Source organism: Galleria mellonella, unplaced genomic scaffold, assembly GCF_026898425.1.
Source record: "Galleria mellonella isolate WM207_F2 unplaced genomic scaffold, CSIRO_AGI_GalMel_v1 utg32, whole genome shotgun sequence".
Lineage (NCBI taxonomy): Eukaryota > Metazoa > Arthropoda > Insecta > Lepidoptera > Pyralidae > Galleria > Galleria mellonella.
The window spans coordinates 488,713-507,499 of record NW_026442075.1 but is presented as its reverse complement, the minus strand read 5'-3'; the positions used below and the strand labels follow the sequence as shown (position 1 = coordinate 507,499).

The 18,787-nt window shown below is 36.0% G+C and overlaps 1 protein-coding gene across 1 annotated transcript; it reads right to left on the bottom strand.

Moving 5' to 3' along the window:
• Positions 1-3,603: 3,603 nt before the first annotated feature.
• On the bottom strand, positions 3,604-17,756 carry LOC113523446 (sorbitol dehydrogenase-like). Its single transcript, XM_052896270.1, has 8 exons — positions 17,598-17,756; positions 12,039-12,072; positions 11,110-11,243; positions 8,500-8,690; positions 7,019-7,203; positions 6,412-6,590; positions 5,566-5,687; positions 3,604-4,864 (listed from the first exon to the last, which is right to left on the bottom strand). Exons 1-8 carry the CDS (start codon positions 17,649-17,651, stop codon positions 4,687-4,689), a joined length of 1,077 nt encoding a protein of 358 aa, XP_052752230.1. The 5' UTR covers positions 17,652-17,756; the 3' UTR covers positions 3,604-4,686.
• Positions 17,757-18,787: the final 1,031 nt, after the last annotated feature.

Sequence of the window (18,787 nt, the reverse complement as noted above, 5' to 3'; positions counted from 1 at the left end):
CTAGACACTCGGACACTAGACACTCAGACAATAGACACTCAGACAATAGACACTCACACTAGACACTCGGACACTAGACTCTCAGACACTAGACACACAGACACTAGACACTCCGACACTAGACACTCGGACACTAGACACTCAGACAATAGACACTCAGACACTAGACACTCAGACAATAGACACTCAGATACTAGACACTCAGACATTGGACACTCGGACACTAGACACTCGGACACTAGACAGACACTAGACACTCGGACACTAGACACTCGGACACTAGACACTCGGACACTAGACACTCAGACACTAGACACTCGGACACTAGACACTCGGACACTAGACACTCGGACACTAGACACTCGGACACTAGACACTCAGACACTCAGACACTAGACACTCGGACACTAGACACTCGGACACTAGACACTCAGACACTAGACACTCGGACACTAGACACTCGGACACTAGACACTCAGGACACTAGACACTCAGACACTAGACACTCGGACACTAGACACTCAGACACACAGACACTAGACACTCAGACACTAGACATACACTCCGACACTAGACACTCAGACACTAGACACTCGGACACTAGACACTCAGACACTAGACACTCGGACACTAGACACTCAGACACACAGACACTAGACACTCAGACACAGACTCTAGACACACAGACACTAGACACTCTGACACCAGACACTCGGACACTAGACACTTGGACTCTAGACACTCAGACACTAGACACTCGGATACTAGACACTCGGACACTAGACACTCAGACAGATAGACGCTTGACACTCAGAGACACAGTCTCTAGACACTAGACACTCGGACACTAGACACTCAGACACTAGATAATGAGACACTAGACACTCAGACACTAGACACACGGACACTAGACACTCAGACACTAGATACTCAGACACTAGACACCAGATATTGAGACACTTGACACTCAGACACCAGACACTCAGACACTCAGACACAGACACTTGACACTAGACACTCAGACACTAGACACTCGGACACTAGACACTCAGACACTAGACTCTCAGACCGGTTACCATCAGACTGGTTACCATCTAGTATCAAATTACTCTTCAAGACGAATTAAACGAGCCAAAACTCGATGGGGTTGCGTCGTTTAATTACGGAGTTCCTATGGCCACCTTGCAGTCTCATCACCAGTCCCTGGTTACTATCTAATATCAAACTACTCGTCAAGACGAATTAAACGAGCCCAAACTCGATGAGCGAGAGGGTGAGAGGAGAGATGCAAAATGCAGGTTAAATGCGTTCTATGTGAATGCGATATATTAATTATCAGCAGATTTCTTTATTATTATCAACAAAGAATATCAACTTATTTTGATCCGATTCGCCCTGTGATCCGATTCGCCCTGTGATCCGATTCGCGTCGGTCTACCCTACTCTTAACGATGTTGTTAAATATTTTCTTGTAATATTGTTTTGTGCATTTAACAATTTTGTTGTTTATTTTGTTTAATGTGAATCGAAATTATTGCACGACAAATCTATTTAAAAACGAGTAATTATATTTAAAATAAATAAATATAATCTGACATCTAAATTGACATAAATGCATGTATACTATCTACGTATCAATTTAGTTTTGCTACACCCAAACAGGGCTTCATGTACTTACTCATCATAAGAACATTGTAACAACTATATTTAATGTACATGAATGCATTATAATAATAAATAAATCTATCGATAAATACGTTTTCGCTATTGTATGCACTAGATATGGAGACAATAGTGTGGTGTCTATACACACACCACATACACCACACACACACACGCGTGCATACACACACACGCGTGCACACACACACACGCATGCATACCCATAATTATTACATTCATAATACTTATTCATGCATGTGTATTGGTGGTGAGATCTAAATGAAATAATTGCATTATACAAATTAGTTACACAACTGTCAGTACTGCTAAAAAGCCTATGTTTAATATCTGTATGCATGTATATGATAACACGATATCTGTCTCCTACAGGACAGCCTCAGTTTAGTGTAGGAAGCAATGATAAATTCTGTGCTAATACAAACATACTTTGTTTAATAAATATATCTTTATCTTATCTTGTACTTCCAAATGCATATAATGAAAATACTGTACCTACTTACAATTTTAATAAACACAGGAAAGTACTTGGATAGGTAAATAATTAAGACATTTCATTGTAAAAATAATATATTACAATATTTTATTTAAATTTACAATATGTTTATATATTTTACATTTTTATACTTACAACTATTATTTATTTATAGTAAAACAAATTTTGTAATTTAACCATTAATATTATTTATAAACTTTGATGGCAAGTTTTAGCTTGATCGAAATTATCCGAATATTTTAAATGCATCTAAATGTATTTTTGTTTTACAACACAGGGGGCAAACGAGCACGCGTCTCACCTGATGGTAAGTGACTACCGCCGCCCATGATCACCCACAACATCAGCGGCATTGCAGGTGTGCTGCTGGCATTTTAAAAAGGAATATGCTCTTTTCTTGAAGGTTATGTTGTCGTATCGGTTCGGAAATACTGCTGCTGGAAGTTGATTCCAACGAGTGGTTGTGCGTGGAAGAAAGTGCCTTGAAAAACGCACGGTGGAGGACCGCCACTCGTCCAGATGGTTGGGATGGAACTTTAGTTTATGGCTGGTAGTACAATGGTGAAAATCAGCAGCAGGTATCAATCAGAACAATTCCTCAGAGCACTCCCCATTATAAATTCGGTATAAGATGCACAGAGATGCAACATCTCTGCGTATAATGTAACATGTACATAATATATATTCCAATAACATATGCCCTGTTCTTGTCTATACTAATATTATAAAGAGATAAGATTTATTTATAATGGATAAACTCAAAAATTACTCAACCGATTTTAAAAATTCTATCGCCTAAAGGAAGCTACTTTATCAGCAAATAATATGGGCTGTATATTTTTATCGTAAATTCTATCTACTCGTACAAAACCGGGTCGGGTTGCTAGTGTAATTACAAAAATCAACTTACCACTACCTACTAGAACAGTGTTTTTCAATCTTTTTCATGACGCGACCCCCTTATTACGAATATGTAAAAATATCCTGCGACCCCATACCCTCCACGCTTTTGAATGTGTATAAATTGTATTATAGTACAATTCTGAAATCCGTACAGTTGTATTTATATTCTCAGTTAGGTATCGGTTAAAATAAAATAAATAATACATAATAAAGTATTTAAAACAGACATGTAATCGATGTCTGTTATAGATACTTCATTATGTATTATCGATTGATTGATGTATTTACGGAACTGTTGATTTTTCACTGCTTCGCGACTTCCCGCGACCCCCTTGTAGAGGCTCGGGGACCCCCAAGGGGTTGCGACTCACACTTTGAAAAACACTGTACTAGAAGAAAAAGATTCAATACTAAAACTATATTAAATCATAAACTAAGTAAGTCTTAGTCTATTGTTTTACCCTGTATGAAAATAATGAAGATTGAACATTTTTGAGATCTTTTGTTCCATTTTTATAAGTGTATTATTGGTAGAACTAGTTAGTCGACAGGTTTATTTTTTTACCTTTTTAGTGGTCATTCTTTAGAGCCACCAATAAGGAGTGATCAAAGACATAATGTGGATAAGTAAGGAGTTATGCTTCATCATATATCAGCTTTTAACAGTCCACTGCTGAACATAAGCCTCCCCCTTGGGGGGTTTTGCCAGCAGTTGACACGCTTGGCAGGCGAGTTGGCAAGCGCAGTTAGTCTTTAGAGCTGTTCTATGAATAGAGAATTATACCTACTAATGATTAATTACTTAACTCGACTATGACCGACTGTTTCTGAGCTACTTTAAAAATAAAGATGTTTGCATGTTACGCGATATCTTTGGTGATTTTAAACCAATTTTGACGATTTTTTGCTCAATTGAAAGGGTCTACTCTTGTATTGGTCCCATGTACAAATTGTTACGAGTGAAATAATATATTTTGGAGCAAAATTAAAAACTAAACTATTTTCAGTTGTAATACCTATCTATTGTTCAGCTAGGGCCACATATAATCCGAAAATCGATTATATAATCGATTATGATTAATTAATCGGAATGTTTAATCGATAGTACAGTAAAACCTCTTTATTCGCGGTGTATACGTTCCGTAAATATGCCGCGAATACAGAAACCGTGAATATAGAAAGCCGAAGCATTTATACAGCGGCGACAGCATTTGACAACACATTTTAGATGCAGTTATGTAGGTCTGTTTTAATTTTTTATTAGTCCATTTATCGACGCGTTTACAAAGAAAACCAAATCTTTTTTATTAATATGTACCGATTAGATCCGCAAATAAAGAAATCTTTAGCGAATATAGGAAATAGGTCACAAATTTTTAAAGTCGTGAAAAAAACGTGAATAAAGTAAGCGTGAATAAGGAAACTTTACTGTATCGATATGAACACTGGATGGTTTATACGTCACTATACTATAATCGATACTATCAATAGTATGACATCGATATATGAAATAATCGATGCATCGATTATAAATTTTTGACAACCGGTTCGCAGCATATGGATAACTGTATCAAATTAAACAAAGACCAGATATGGTACCCGAGTCACTAGAACTTGTTAGGGTTGTTGGTGTCCCTCGGCTGGACGTGGATCATGACCTTGATGCCGGTGCCGCGGCGCGCGATCTCGTACGCCTCCAGAGTCTGCTCGATGTCGAAGTGGTGGCTCACCAGCGGTTTCACGTTCACTTGACCGTTGGCCAACATCGACAGTGCTATCGGGTATCTGTGATCACATAACATATTTCATCGTCATATCAGCTTTCAATTGTCTACTGTTGTACATAAACCTCCCCCTAGGGGGAATTTGCCAGTAGTTGCCACGCTTGGCAGGTGGACTGGCAACTGTAGTTAGGCATTGAAGGTGTTTTAAGAAGGACGCTGCTACCCATTCCTTTGCCCTCCCCTTAGTTGCCTCTTACGACACCTACAGGAAAGGAAAGGTTGGCCTTAACTATGCCGGGACCACACGGGAATAATAAACTATAAATACATTGCCATTCCAAGAACAGATTACACGAGTTTTTTTTTATACCAAGAAGGTGGCAAATAAACATTTTCTTTATACAACTTAGAATGGCAAACAAGCTGATGGTCCACCTGATGGAAAGTGGTAACCGTCGCCTATAGACATGAGCAGTACTATGGACATAACAGAGTATACTGTTTCGCCCATGATACCCTCCGTGCGTTGCCATTCCTGAGGACTCAGATGTTATTCCTCTGTACCCAGTAAATTCACTGTAATATTCCACCCTTCAAACCGAAACACAGCCATGCAAACACAACTGCTTCACGGTTGAAACACGAATGGGACAGAGGTACCCAAGGAATCGACTTTTGTACAAAGTTTGCCCAAAAATAAGATTTACATATTTTTTTCTTTTTTTTTTTAGTCTATAGAGAATAATAAAACTGCATACTAACTCGTTAACATATCGGAAGATCCCCTTGATGTCGACTTCCCTGGCGACCGCTGCAGCCAGCGGCAGGGTGAGCTCTGACGCCCCCATGCCAACTATCACGACCGTACCACCGGATTTGGTCGCCTGTCAACCCAGGTTTATAATAAGTTGTCTTTCTTTACTGAATGGTAGCCCTATCTTTTCTAGATGGAACTTGAATCTGACGCGGGGAGGCTGGTTTTAACTAAATTATTTAATTATATTTCGAATTTTTCATGTGGTATTATAGGTGGCGGTTTTTTTTATTAAATGAAAATGGTATGGTAACCCCGCCTGCGCTAACGGGATACGCTGGCGGGGCACCAGTGAAGGGTGATAGGTGAGAATGAAAACAGGCCAGTTAGCCCATCATGATGAATTCATCAGGAATCAACCATGATAGTTTCCAGGGGGAACCGCGAGGAGGTCGACCTGGTTGTGTATATTGCTAGCAATGGGATTCTCAACCTCCATTACTAACAATCCCTTTCTCCCCCATGAAAAAGTGTTTATATAGTGTGGGTAGCGGGTTAGATTGTAATCTGGCATTGGACCTGCGACCGATGCAATTCTTAACCATCAGGTTCTTTACCATCAGGCTACTGATGGAGTTAATGAGCTGTGCCATTATAAAAAAAAAATATTAAGATTATTAGGTAAACGTTTGATGGATGCATTTTATTTTTATTTTTTTACAATGCAGGGGTAAACAAGTGGTAAGTGACTACCGCCGCCCATGATCATTCACAACACCAGCACCAACAGCATTGCAGGTGTGCTGCCGGCCTTTTAAAAAGGAATATGCTCATTTAATAACAAATGAACTAACCAGTAACGAGAGCCGAGTGGTTGCGGACACGCCGCACGCGTCCAGTGAGACGTCAGGGTGGTTGCCGAGCAGCTCGTGCACTTTCTTCACGAGCTCCGCCTCGTTGGAGTCAGGCTTCACCAGGAGGGTGCTGTCGGCGCCCATCTTCTTGGCGAAGTCCAAACGGGATTGAAGAACGTCTGCAATGCACATACAATTTGGTATTAAATACCTCTCGTTTGTAATTCATTATATTTTAAAGATCAAAATACATTTTCTTACAACTTGTAACAGTTCAAGGATTCCAGATTTCAATTTAGAACAACATATTATTTTAATACAAAATGTCATAAAAAAATATAAAAAGCTGTAAATAATTACTACAACAGCTTTGAGCTTACAAACAAACTAGTAAAAAGTTACGTCAGAGGTGACTAAGGAAGGTCAAGGGATGGGTAGCCGCGTTTCTCTTAAAACATTTCCAAAGCCTAACTGCGGTTGCCAATCTGCCTGCTAAGCGTGACAACTACTGGCCAAACCCCCCAAGAGGGAGACCTATGTTCAGCAGTGGACAGTTAAAGGCCGATATGATGATATCGAGCAGTGAGGTGATTTAATGAAATCTTACCTGTGATGAGTACTTTGCTGGCCCCCATCGCTTTGGCGGTCAGTAGGATCATGAGGCCGATGGGCCCGGCGCCGAGCACCAGCACGTGGTCTCCCGCCGTCACCTTCCCGCGGCGACACGCGTGGACGCCTACTGACAGTGGCTCTAGGAGTGCTCCTTCTTCCATTGATACGTGGTCAGGTAGTCTGTAAGTGAATAAAAATTAAAGTATTCCAATAGAAAAGTCGTCCCACTCGAGTAGATAGATAGATAGATACTCTTTATTGTTTCCTTCATAAGATTACAGTAGTAAACTTATTATAAATAGATACAAACGATTACAAGAAAATATTACACTGAGAAAACAATGGGTGGCTGTTCCCAAAGAGGGTTGACGTCAGGCAGACGGCCGGTCGTAAAACAATAAGCTAAATCTTTTTGTAATATGGATAAAAACATATTACACCGACCACAAATAATAATTGGGATAAGAGTAGGAAGATAATGATGTCCATGATGCTGTTCATATTTATATTTCGTCGTATGGTCCTGGCCACTTCTTTCTTCCCGTGTGTGTCGTAAAAGGCAACTAAGAGAACTTATGGACAAGGGACGGACAGCAGAGTCCCTCTTAAAACATTACCAAAGGCTTAACTGCGGTTGCCAACCCGCCTGCCAAGCATGGCAACTATTGGCAAAACCCTCTTATGGGGGAGACCTATGTTCAGCAGTGGACAGTTATTGACTGATAGGGTATGGCATGGTCCACGATGCTGCTCTCATATTTATAGGCGACACTTATCATTTTCCATCGGGTGGACAGCTTGTCTGCTATTCGATTTTATATCATCATTTCAACCTTTCCTGATGCCTTCAATCATGTGCGATTTATTTATCAAATTTGAACCGTATTTGTTACGTTTTTTTTTATTTCTTCGTATTGTATTATAAATTTAAATACACTATCGGGATTTAGCGCGATGAGTAAAAGTTGCTAGCAAATAGTACCTACACACCTGCTTCTTATTACTATCATTTACCAGAGGGAGACTTTGTACACAAGTCGTTTACTTGGACATCTCTGTCCCATTCGTGTTTCAACTGTGAAGCAGTTGTGTTTGCATGGCTGTGTTTCGGTTTTAAGGATGGGATATGGCAGTGAATTTACAGGATACAGAGGAATAACATCTAAGTCCTCAGAAATGGCAATGCATGGGGAGTATCATGGGCGAAACAGTATACTCTGTTATGTCCAAGGTACTGCTCGTGTCTATAGGCGATGGTTACCATTTTCCATCAGACCGTCATCTTGTTTGCCATTCTAAATTGCATAAAATAAAAAAAAAAATAGGAATGAATTTGTCTAAATTGGTTCGAGTTTGGGTGTTCTGGGTTGCTCCTCCAGATGCACTTTGCTTAGTTGCTCATCAATCAGGGTATCTTGAGGACCAGGCAAATAATGTAATTGTAGTACTTCTTATTATTATAATAAAATCAATTACTTATAGCAGAAGTCAGCAGCGTGCTTGTAGTATCTAACGAGGTTCCCGTGCACTGGCGGTGTGGCGCAGAAGACGATGTCAGGACACAGGTGGTAGCGGCCCGTCTTGCAGAACTCGCAGTACCGGCACGGCACACCGGGCTCGATGGCCACGCGGTCACCCACCTTCAGGTTCCTCACTTTGGAACCGATCTGTAAATTTAATTTCAACCTAATAATACCATCATCATATCATCATCATCATCATATCAGCCTGCTGCTGATGAACATAAGCCTCCCCTTTGGGCGTTTGGGTATCATGGGCGAAACAGTATACTCTGTTATGTCCATGGTACTGCTCATGTCTATAGGCGACAGTTACCACTTTCCATCAGGTGGACCGTCAGCTTGTTTGCATAAAAAAATGGTCCTCTTCCTGTCACCGCTCTGCATCAGGCGAGCCGTTAATTTGTTTAACATTAAAATCGCTGTATTTTCTTGTGAAGTGTGTTATAGTAGATACCTATCAAGTATTACGACACACCCTCAACGGCGATCGCATCGGACCACCTAGCTTAACGCAAGAAGGTGCGCTACCGAGAAAGACACCTGCGTCGAGTCAGCATTTCAATTCCCGCAGCAAAAATACCCATTTCCTTTATGTTTGATTGGATATAACTTCACTTACGGATTACATATCGATCTGAAGACACTTATTATTGTAATAATTAATTTTAGAATTAAATTTAGTTATATAAAATTGTTTTTTTTTATTCTTCCGCCAGCGACTTCAATAACTAGTGAGATATACTTGTTATTGTTATTTATTATCATTGACGTACGTCAGTACATCTCGAGAGATATCAGTTGTAGCAGCTTACACAATGCTACTTGATAATGTGGTCACTTATTGTACGCATTGATGGTACGTATATACGCATGATTACTGGCAAGGCTATTAACATTTTATCGTGAAGTTTAAATTATGTAACTGCAGCGAAATGATATCAGTAAGATATACAATTATACCATGGAAGTTTATAAAGATGTTTGAATTAATTTTTATTTAGTAAATATTGGTGATTGCCAGCAGCAGATCTCAAAATTACAATTGTTCAGCAATATTTACCATTACATACGTGTGTAAATGTTTTTTTTTTTATAATTACTATAATAATATAGTAATAATAATATTAACAATATAGGTTATTTTAAATTACGATTTTCTTTATACAACTTAGAATGGCCAACAAGCTGACGGCTCACCTGATGGAAAGTGGTAACGGTCGCCTATAGACATGAGCAGTACCATGGACATAATAGAGTATACTGTTTCGCCCATGATACCCCCCATGCGTTGCCATTCCTGAGGACTCAGGTATTATTCCTCCGTACCCAGTAAATTCACGCCATATCCCACCCTTCAAACCGAAACACAGCCATACAAACATAACTGCTTCACGGTTGAAACACGAATGGGACAGAAATACTCAAGCAATTAATATAACAATTATGTATATATTATATGTATGTATATGTAAGTATTATTATGTAAGTATTATAGTAACAATTACGTATTTAAACAGTAATTTAGATATGTAATACAGTCTACATTATCTACCTATTCATGTAAATCTAGTGTCAATACAACGATGTAGATTTAGGGTTGCCAAAAATACAAGTTAAAATATCTATTTCTCAAGAGTTCACCACGAATATAATAATAAATATTTCGCTACGAATTAACCACGAAGTTTTCCAGAGGAATTACGCGGACGTCAACGTGATTGCGTAAATTGTTAGCAATTAATCTAATTGACTTATTACTAACAATCCCTTTTCATCTCCTCGCAGATACTGATCCCTCGTTTTGATGCCAAGCATTTGTATGTTTAAGTTGTTATGCGTCTTATTTAAGGGGCCAACCCTCTAAATACCTCTCCCAATAATCTCACATGTAAAAAAGAGAGGTAACAGACACCTTTCAAGGACACGACCTTCAATAATGAAGTGGACGAAAAGAGGGAAAATGCAAAAGTTTTCCAAGAGACTACAAGCATGGGGATATTAAAAAAAAGAATAAAAAGGTTTCTTCAGGGTGGGCAAAGCGCGCGTAATGGTATTGCAGGAGTTTATAGGCTACGGTAACCTTTTACTATCAGGTGGGTCGTATGCTTTTTTGTCACCTCAGTGGTATAAAAAATGATGGATAGATGAATGTTTGTTACTCTTTAACGCAAAAACTACCAAACAGATTTAAATGAAATTTGGTTCACGCGTAGGTTATATTCTAATTGATCACACAAGTTACTTTATAGACTGACAAACGTGGGCAAAACCGCGAGATACAGCTAGTCTTAAATATGGCAACATCAATTTACTTGTGGGACAGGGATTGTTAGTAAGAGATCCAACAGACCTATTACTAGCAATATACCCTAACAGGTCGACCTCCACGTGGTTCCCACTGGAAACTATCATGGTTAATTCCTAATGAATTCATCATGTTGGGCTAACTGGCCTGTTTTTTTTCTCATCTATCACCCTTTACTGGTGCTCCGCCAGCGTATCCCATTAGCGCAGGCGGGCTTACCATACCATTATTAGCCATTAAAAAAAAACGTCAACTTACTTTTGCTACAACTCCGGAAGCCTCGTGTCCCATTATCATAGGTTCTTTGAGGACGAAGTGACCGCATTGTCCAGTTTGCCAATAGTGGACGTCCGAGCCGCAGATGCCCACGCAGTCCATCCGCAAAAGAACCTCTGTACGAATAAAAAAAAAATTAAAAAAGAAACTTTTAATATGTAATCCAATAATATTATGTTATATATAAATTAATTTATAATTATTTGTCGTAAGTCAATACTTTATGTGGTTGCTAGGTTGACCGGTAATAGTAGATTACTGTAGCGGCCAGCAACTGAGGCATTGATGGACGAACGTGCAAATGTGAGCCGAGGCGTAGTCGAGGCACACATACGTAAGTCCATCAATGCCTATGAGTTGTAATTTATCTGGCCAAAACACGACAGTATATGGATTTTCATCAAACAATGTGCGGAAATCAAAAACACAATTTCACTTTTTAAGTTCAATGACGATTTAACGATGTTTGAAAAATAATATTTCATTAAGTGGGTACGCGCCATGTAATGTTCAATTTTTTTTATTTAACAATATTGCACCAAACAGTAAATTGAACATTGCAAATGAGCGTGTTTATATTTTAGATTGTAACGTCTTTTTTGAATACTTAAGTCAAAGGAAGTTTTTAACATGGTTTGAGATCAGGCACGAGGACTCAGTTATTCTTCCGTGGCTAGTAGATTCACGTATCCCACTTCAAACCGTGTATTTTGTTATTCAAACACAGACTATTTTATTATTATTATTATTAAAAACCCTTGTTTATATTGATTGAAAATTGTATTTAAATTTTTATAATTATTTATTTATTTTATTTATAATTTATTGTTCACATATTGTATACATACATTATTTGTATTTTTTTATAACGCACATATAATTACATAAAACTATATCATTACTGCACTCACCATCTTCTGATATTTCTGGTATAGGTGTTTGTACCTGAAAAAAAAAAGTTAATACATTTTAGTGTGATTTAGAATTTAAATAAACCTTTTTTTTTATATATTATAATCTAAAAACTTTTAAAAAAAAAAAAAATTTAAATGAAATTTGGTTCACGTTTATATAAATTCTATTACATAAAATAGATAACATAATTTAAATTTTAGATTATGTTATTCTATTGATAAACATTTTTTTAACTAAACTGAATGGGCACAGCATGCCCGATCGTAACAGGCTTGATATACCATGAAAGGCATTTTAGAGTTATCAGTTATAATCAATATCGCAGACAATTGTATAAAATTATATGAATAATGTAATATTTAGAAGCTTCTCAATTCATTTTTTGTTTTTTATTTAACTTTCTTTATGTTTACGTTTATTTTTATGTTTAATTTTTTTTACTAATAGTTGCAACCGAATGGCTTTGTTGCAGTCGCATTTATTATTGGATCATGCTGTGTGCACATGTTGTGGCAAGTTTACCTGATCAATACATTAATGTACTTGCATTTTATAGTTTAAGTTTGTATTTATAAACTTCTGTTATGTGCGCCAAATAAATAATATAAAATAGAAACTAAAACTTCCTACAAATTTATTTTAATTATTGGAGTGTTTTATAAATTCTTCTCAAAGTGAGAATTTAGAGCAAAAGAAATAGACGATTCACTTAATTTTTTTATGGATGTTAATGGAATAATGGCCCGTATGCGCTAACGGTATACGCTTGCGGGACACCAGTAAGGGATGATAAGTGAGAATGAAAAGGAAGGCCAGTCAGTCCATCATGATAAATACATAAGGAATTAAGCATGATACATAGAGTCTACTGAGGACCATGGAGGTCAAACGCATATTGGGGATCTGGTATCCGCATTACTGATACAGTATCTCCGCCCCCCAAACACTTCATTAGCTAAAATAGGTTTATGATAAGATTAATATTTTTTAAATAAGGGGGGGGGGGGTATACTTTGTCAGGACGACTTAATGTAATGTCTTGGTAACCGTCATGGCACAGGTCAAGATTAATTTACGGTAAAATCGTGATGGGCCAACTGATTTGATCTTATCTATATCTTAAACTAACACCATATACTGGTACCTCGCTGGCGTACATCGATAGCGCAGTCGGGGTTACCATAAAAAATATCCATTGTACTGCCAGCTTACCACCCACTGTTAATGCCATATCTCATGTTAATCACATAAGCTTAAAGTTATTACCGGATTTAGTGATAAAACTAAGACTGTTTGAGATTACCCGCAGGTATTCTGTAAGTTTATTAACCCACGGGATATTTTTTTTTTTTTTCAATAGATGATAATGAAATGGTAACCCTATCTGCGCTAACGGTATACGCCGACGGGGTACGAGTGAGGGATGATAGGTGAGAATGAAGCAGGTCAGTGATGAATTCATCTAAAATTAACCATAATGGTTTCCAGGGGAAACCGCGTGAAGGTCATTACTTTATTCTATGTCTGAGCTGACCTTACATTTTAAATCTACGCTATAGCAAGTTTATAGGATTGATAGCTGTTTCTTTCTGACTACACCGTAAAAGTATACAAATTTTTTACTCAACTGCGAAAGACAAGTGGATTTACCAGAGGGAGGTTTTGTACAATTACCTGCTTAGGTATCTCAAATCCTTCCCAATATTATAAATATAAAAGTGAGTTTGTTTGTTACTTTTTACCACCTTAACGGCTTAACCAATCACTATAGGGGAAAAGGGATTGTTAGTAATGGGGTCTAATTGACCCATTGCCAGCAATACACCATATCAGGTCGATCTCCACGCGGTTTCCCCTGGAAATCGTCGTGGTTAATTCTAGTGGAATTCTTCACGATGGGCTAACTGACCTGTCTTTTCATCCTCACCTATCATCCCTCACTGGTACCCCGCCAGCGTATTCCAATAGCGTAGGCGGGGTTACCATTCCATTATCACCCATTAAAAAAACCAATGACTATGAAATTTGGTATACATGTACTATATGAGAAGGAGGATATATATATATATATATATATATATATATATATATATATATATATATATATATATATATATAGGATATATATAAAACTATATATATCGATCATAAATAATAAAAAAATGTAGGTATAGCTGGTTTTTTGGAACTTTGTCATATTAGTTGTTTATATATATATATATATATATATATATATATATATATATATATATATATATATATATATATATATATATATATATATATATATATATATATATATATATATATACATATCTGTGCCTACTATTATATCTATCGTTTACATTGATTCGGTATCACGAAAACGTTATAGGGTTATCTAGATGTCAATAATTTCATAAACAATTTATAATTATGTATTAAGTAATAATATAATTTATAAATATTTTTATTAACTTATTGACAATTTTCATGGAATATACCTGTTTTCTAAAATTACATATTTGTCGTGTTGTTCTTCGTCTTTCTGTTTATAAAACTGGGGCTATCAGTGCCCATTTATTAACTATCTCTTTTCCTTTCGTGAATATTTATTTATTCATTAGTACATATATGTGTACATGGCGGACTTAATGCTAAAAGCATTTTCTCCCAGTAGACCATAGGGAAGTGTTAGAATACTCGATTTTACATATATAAACGAAATTACATATATAAACGAATTAATATATATGAATAACAAATATATTTACACATATATAACATATACTATATTAGACACGAAATTTAGAATAATATAAAGTACTTACTGTTCGGATAATGTAAAAAAGTGAGCGTGAACGTTTTTATATCTACATTTTACGTAATTAACGTAAATTTATACGCGTTTTTATTTTTTTTTTTATTTAATTATTTGTCAAACAAATTTGGCTTTGAGATAGAAAATTAGTTTACTCTCTGCAATTTTTTTAATGGTTTATAATTCTACCATCATCATTCTAGCCATAAACAGAAAAATCGACAAATACACAAATGAAGAAAAAAATTTAATACTATGTATATATAATAATAATATAATAGCCCCTATGAAATAAATTAAAAAGTATTTTTTATTCAACAATAAACTATAAAATAAAAATATTTTTAATTTTTGACTTTGTTACCAATAATAATAATAATAATACTTTATAGGAAACAACATTTTTAATGACACTTTTGACAATATTATTAAAAACGATGATATCCATATAAAACTGTGTCGCGAATATCAACGCCCACCTCCTCATTGCAGGATTCCAAAACAGACATTTAAAACGTATGGTAACGTATAGCCACGTCAACGAAGACATTTTGTCATATCTAGCAACCAACTACAATAATTTAAAAAATTGAAAATTTAAATACAGTAGCCTACATGTTAACTTAAAAAAAAGTGTGTGTGCGTGCGTGCGTGTGTGTGTGTATGAGTGTTGAGTGTGTGTGTGAATTTGTGTATATCAGGTGTGAAAAAAGTTATAAATTTATTCGGAAAATTTAATAAGATCTTCTGTATCATTATAAGGATTGGAACCTACTATGCGAAGCAAAAAGGGTATTGATTTTTTTTATATAAAGATAATCGTAAAAGTGTGAAGCGATGTGACATAGTGATAAACATGTTAATGACACGTCAAACACAGATCATGATCGAGTAGACGAGTTGACGAGCCGAGTGTGTCAATGACTCGTGGATGTCACTTTGACGATTTTATTACATGTAATGATTTTAAAATGTTTGGTTTCAAAAATAAAATCTGTCTAATGCGAGTTGAACCACGCGTCGAGGGTTCCGTGCAATAAAATACTCTGCAAATAGCCGACAAATTACGACCATTCTTTTCTTTTTCGTGGGTGTCGTAAGAGGCAACTAAGGGATGGGCAGCAGCGTCCCTCTTAAAACATTTCCAAAGCCTAACTGCAATTGCCTATCAATCAAGTTGCCAATCGTGGCAACTACTGGCAAAACCTCCCAAGGGGAGGCTTATTTTCAGCAGTGGACAGTTAAAGGCTGTTTTGATGTTTACACAAAATTAAGCTTCAAAACAAATACCTATTTTGTTTAGATAAAAAAATATTTGAATGTGTACCTACTTAGATGTAAGATAAAATGGCCATATTGTGTTTTGTAGATAAAATAGAAATCATTCTTATCAGTGTTCTTGTTATTGCAACTCGGAATTTCTTATTTTGGGACATAACCGTGGTTTTTGGCGGTTTTTGGTGGCCACTCAAAAATTTTGCTACTTAGAAAAACAGTTTTATTTTTCTGTAACATTCGCACATATACTTATACCATTATATACAGTAATTATTCGAGATTTTAACTTTCATAGATAGAAAATATATTTCAAATATAGAAAAAATAAGTGGACATTTTTCATTTTCTAACATTTTTAAATTTAAACGTATATGATATAACTAAAAAGTATATAAAACTCTTTTACATAATATTCCACTGAGACTATTTAGAAATTTTAAAATTTTGAGTTTTGGAGCCCCAAGCAAAGGAGAATATTTTCTCAGTTATTTTTATTGTAATCTATACTCGAATGTGGATCAATAATATCTAAAACTATTTCAAATTTCGAAATGATAGCATTTACAGTTGCGTTATGAGAGACCGACAAACAAAATCTCACCCGAAGGATTCCTTTGAAACTGATATGGAACTGTAAAAATATGTTTTTTTATAATTTTGAGCTTAGATAAATAACTATAATAACTTATTTGTTTATGAATGCAAAGGAAAATTCTTGTAGTTATAGAGTTTATATCTTAATAAGTAACAAAAATCTTTATACGTGAAATATGTTTAGACCATACAAGAGAAAAATGTACGTTTTGTCTATTATTTTTACTTGGCGGGATAACAGAAGAGACCTTATTTGGGACAGTCCGTCTCTACAAAAAAGGCGCGAATTTAAAGTTATAAAATTATTTGGAATTGTTTATTAAATTTTACGCGAAATGTACTATATTTATTTATTTAATTTTAACATTTCATTACATAAAGTTTATTGCAGTAGGTAGTTGTGTAACTATTAATTTAAAAACAAGTATAAAATGTAGTCTTACCGCTATGCAATTTCTTATAGATAACTATAACTTTTCATAATGCTTATTATGAGTACATATTTATATAGTAAAAGTAGGTAAAACATAATTAAATAAGAAAATATGTATTAATGTTATTAACGATAATATACGACACGACCTAATTACTCATTGGGTATAGAATCGATAAAACTAACAGTTTTTCTAACCAAGTAGCGAATCAATTAAGAGATTTTTTTTTCAATTTAAGCATTTTATTACAAGAAATATATAAACAAATCAATAATTTTATTAAAATATAGCACATATGGAACTATGAATGATTGAATACTAAATAACCAATTTAAAAATAGAACCGGCATTTTAAAATTAGCATAGACAAAATGTTATAGTTTTAATTAAAAAAAAAATCTATCAAGCTAATTTGTGCCGTAGAAGTTAATTTACGATAAAGTACTTACCAATTTAAGATCCTTCGGTTTGTAAAGAAGCGCGGTGAGGTTATCTTTGGACATGTTGACTTGACGTGTAGTACTATCGATTGTGCGGTCACAACTGTGCTCAGACTGTGGGCCGGCTCAGCTGGCCTGGCAGGCAGACAGAATTTATGAGCAGTCGCCTCGCACAATGAATGAATGCTAACTTGACAAATAATTGATATATTCACGAGAAATGTCTTATAGTCCTATTTGGATCGCAATTGATATTCGTGCACGCATATTTAGTTACATAGTAAACTTGAGGTTATTTTTTATTTTATATAGCTGAGATGCAAAAATCAGCATATGACCTGCCTGATGACAAGATTTGTTAAATGGGTGAAAATTGAATAGTAGCCCCGTCTGTGTTATTGGTAGGCGGGGCACTAGTGAAAGAAGATACGTGAAGATGAAAGTAATTCAGTTAGCCCACAGTTATGTATTCAACTTGAATTAACCACGATGGTTTCCAGGGGGACCAATGCTTCTTTTTTTATACCACAGGTGGCAAACAAGCATACGGCCCACCTGATGGTAAGCGGTTACCGGTGCCTATGAACGCCTGCAATACCAGAGGTATTACGCGTACGTTGCCGACCCTGAAGAAACCTTTTTACCCCCTTTTGAAGAACCCCATGCTGTTGTCTCTTGGGAAAACCTCGGCAAGGAGTTCATTCCATCCTAAAGGATGACCACGAATTCCTCATCAGTGGTGACCATATTATGCTAGAAAGTGACCCTGAGCTTTAAAGGAAACAAATCCTAATAGTATAAGTCTGATGAATTTGAAAAAGCAATTTTTTACCGCAAATTTCGTATATTTGTAAGAAGAAAAGAGTCAAAGAGTTTAATTTGGTTTACGAATGCTCCTGCCAAACCATATGTGATGTCTAGACCAGGTCTTCCAGTTATAATAAATGTTTTTGCATTACCCAAATTGATATCCAAAAACCTTCTAGATAACTAAGGAACCGTATGTCGTTAGAGATAAATCCGCGAAGTTCTTCGAAATCATAAAGGACTTGATCATGGAGTTGTGGTTCCACAGTGAATGAGATGATGAGATAGATGATTAAGCGGTTAATGCGATAATATAGAATGCTCTCCCTATCGAGGTTTTTCTAAGAGACTACAGCATGAAGTTTTTTTTTTAAAAAAAAAGGGTAAAGAGA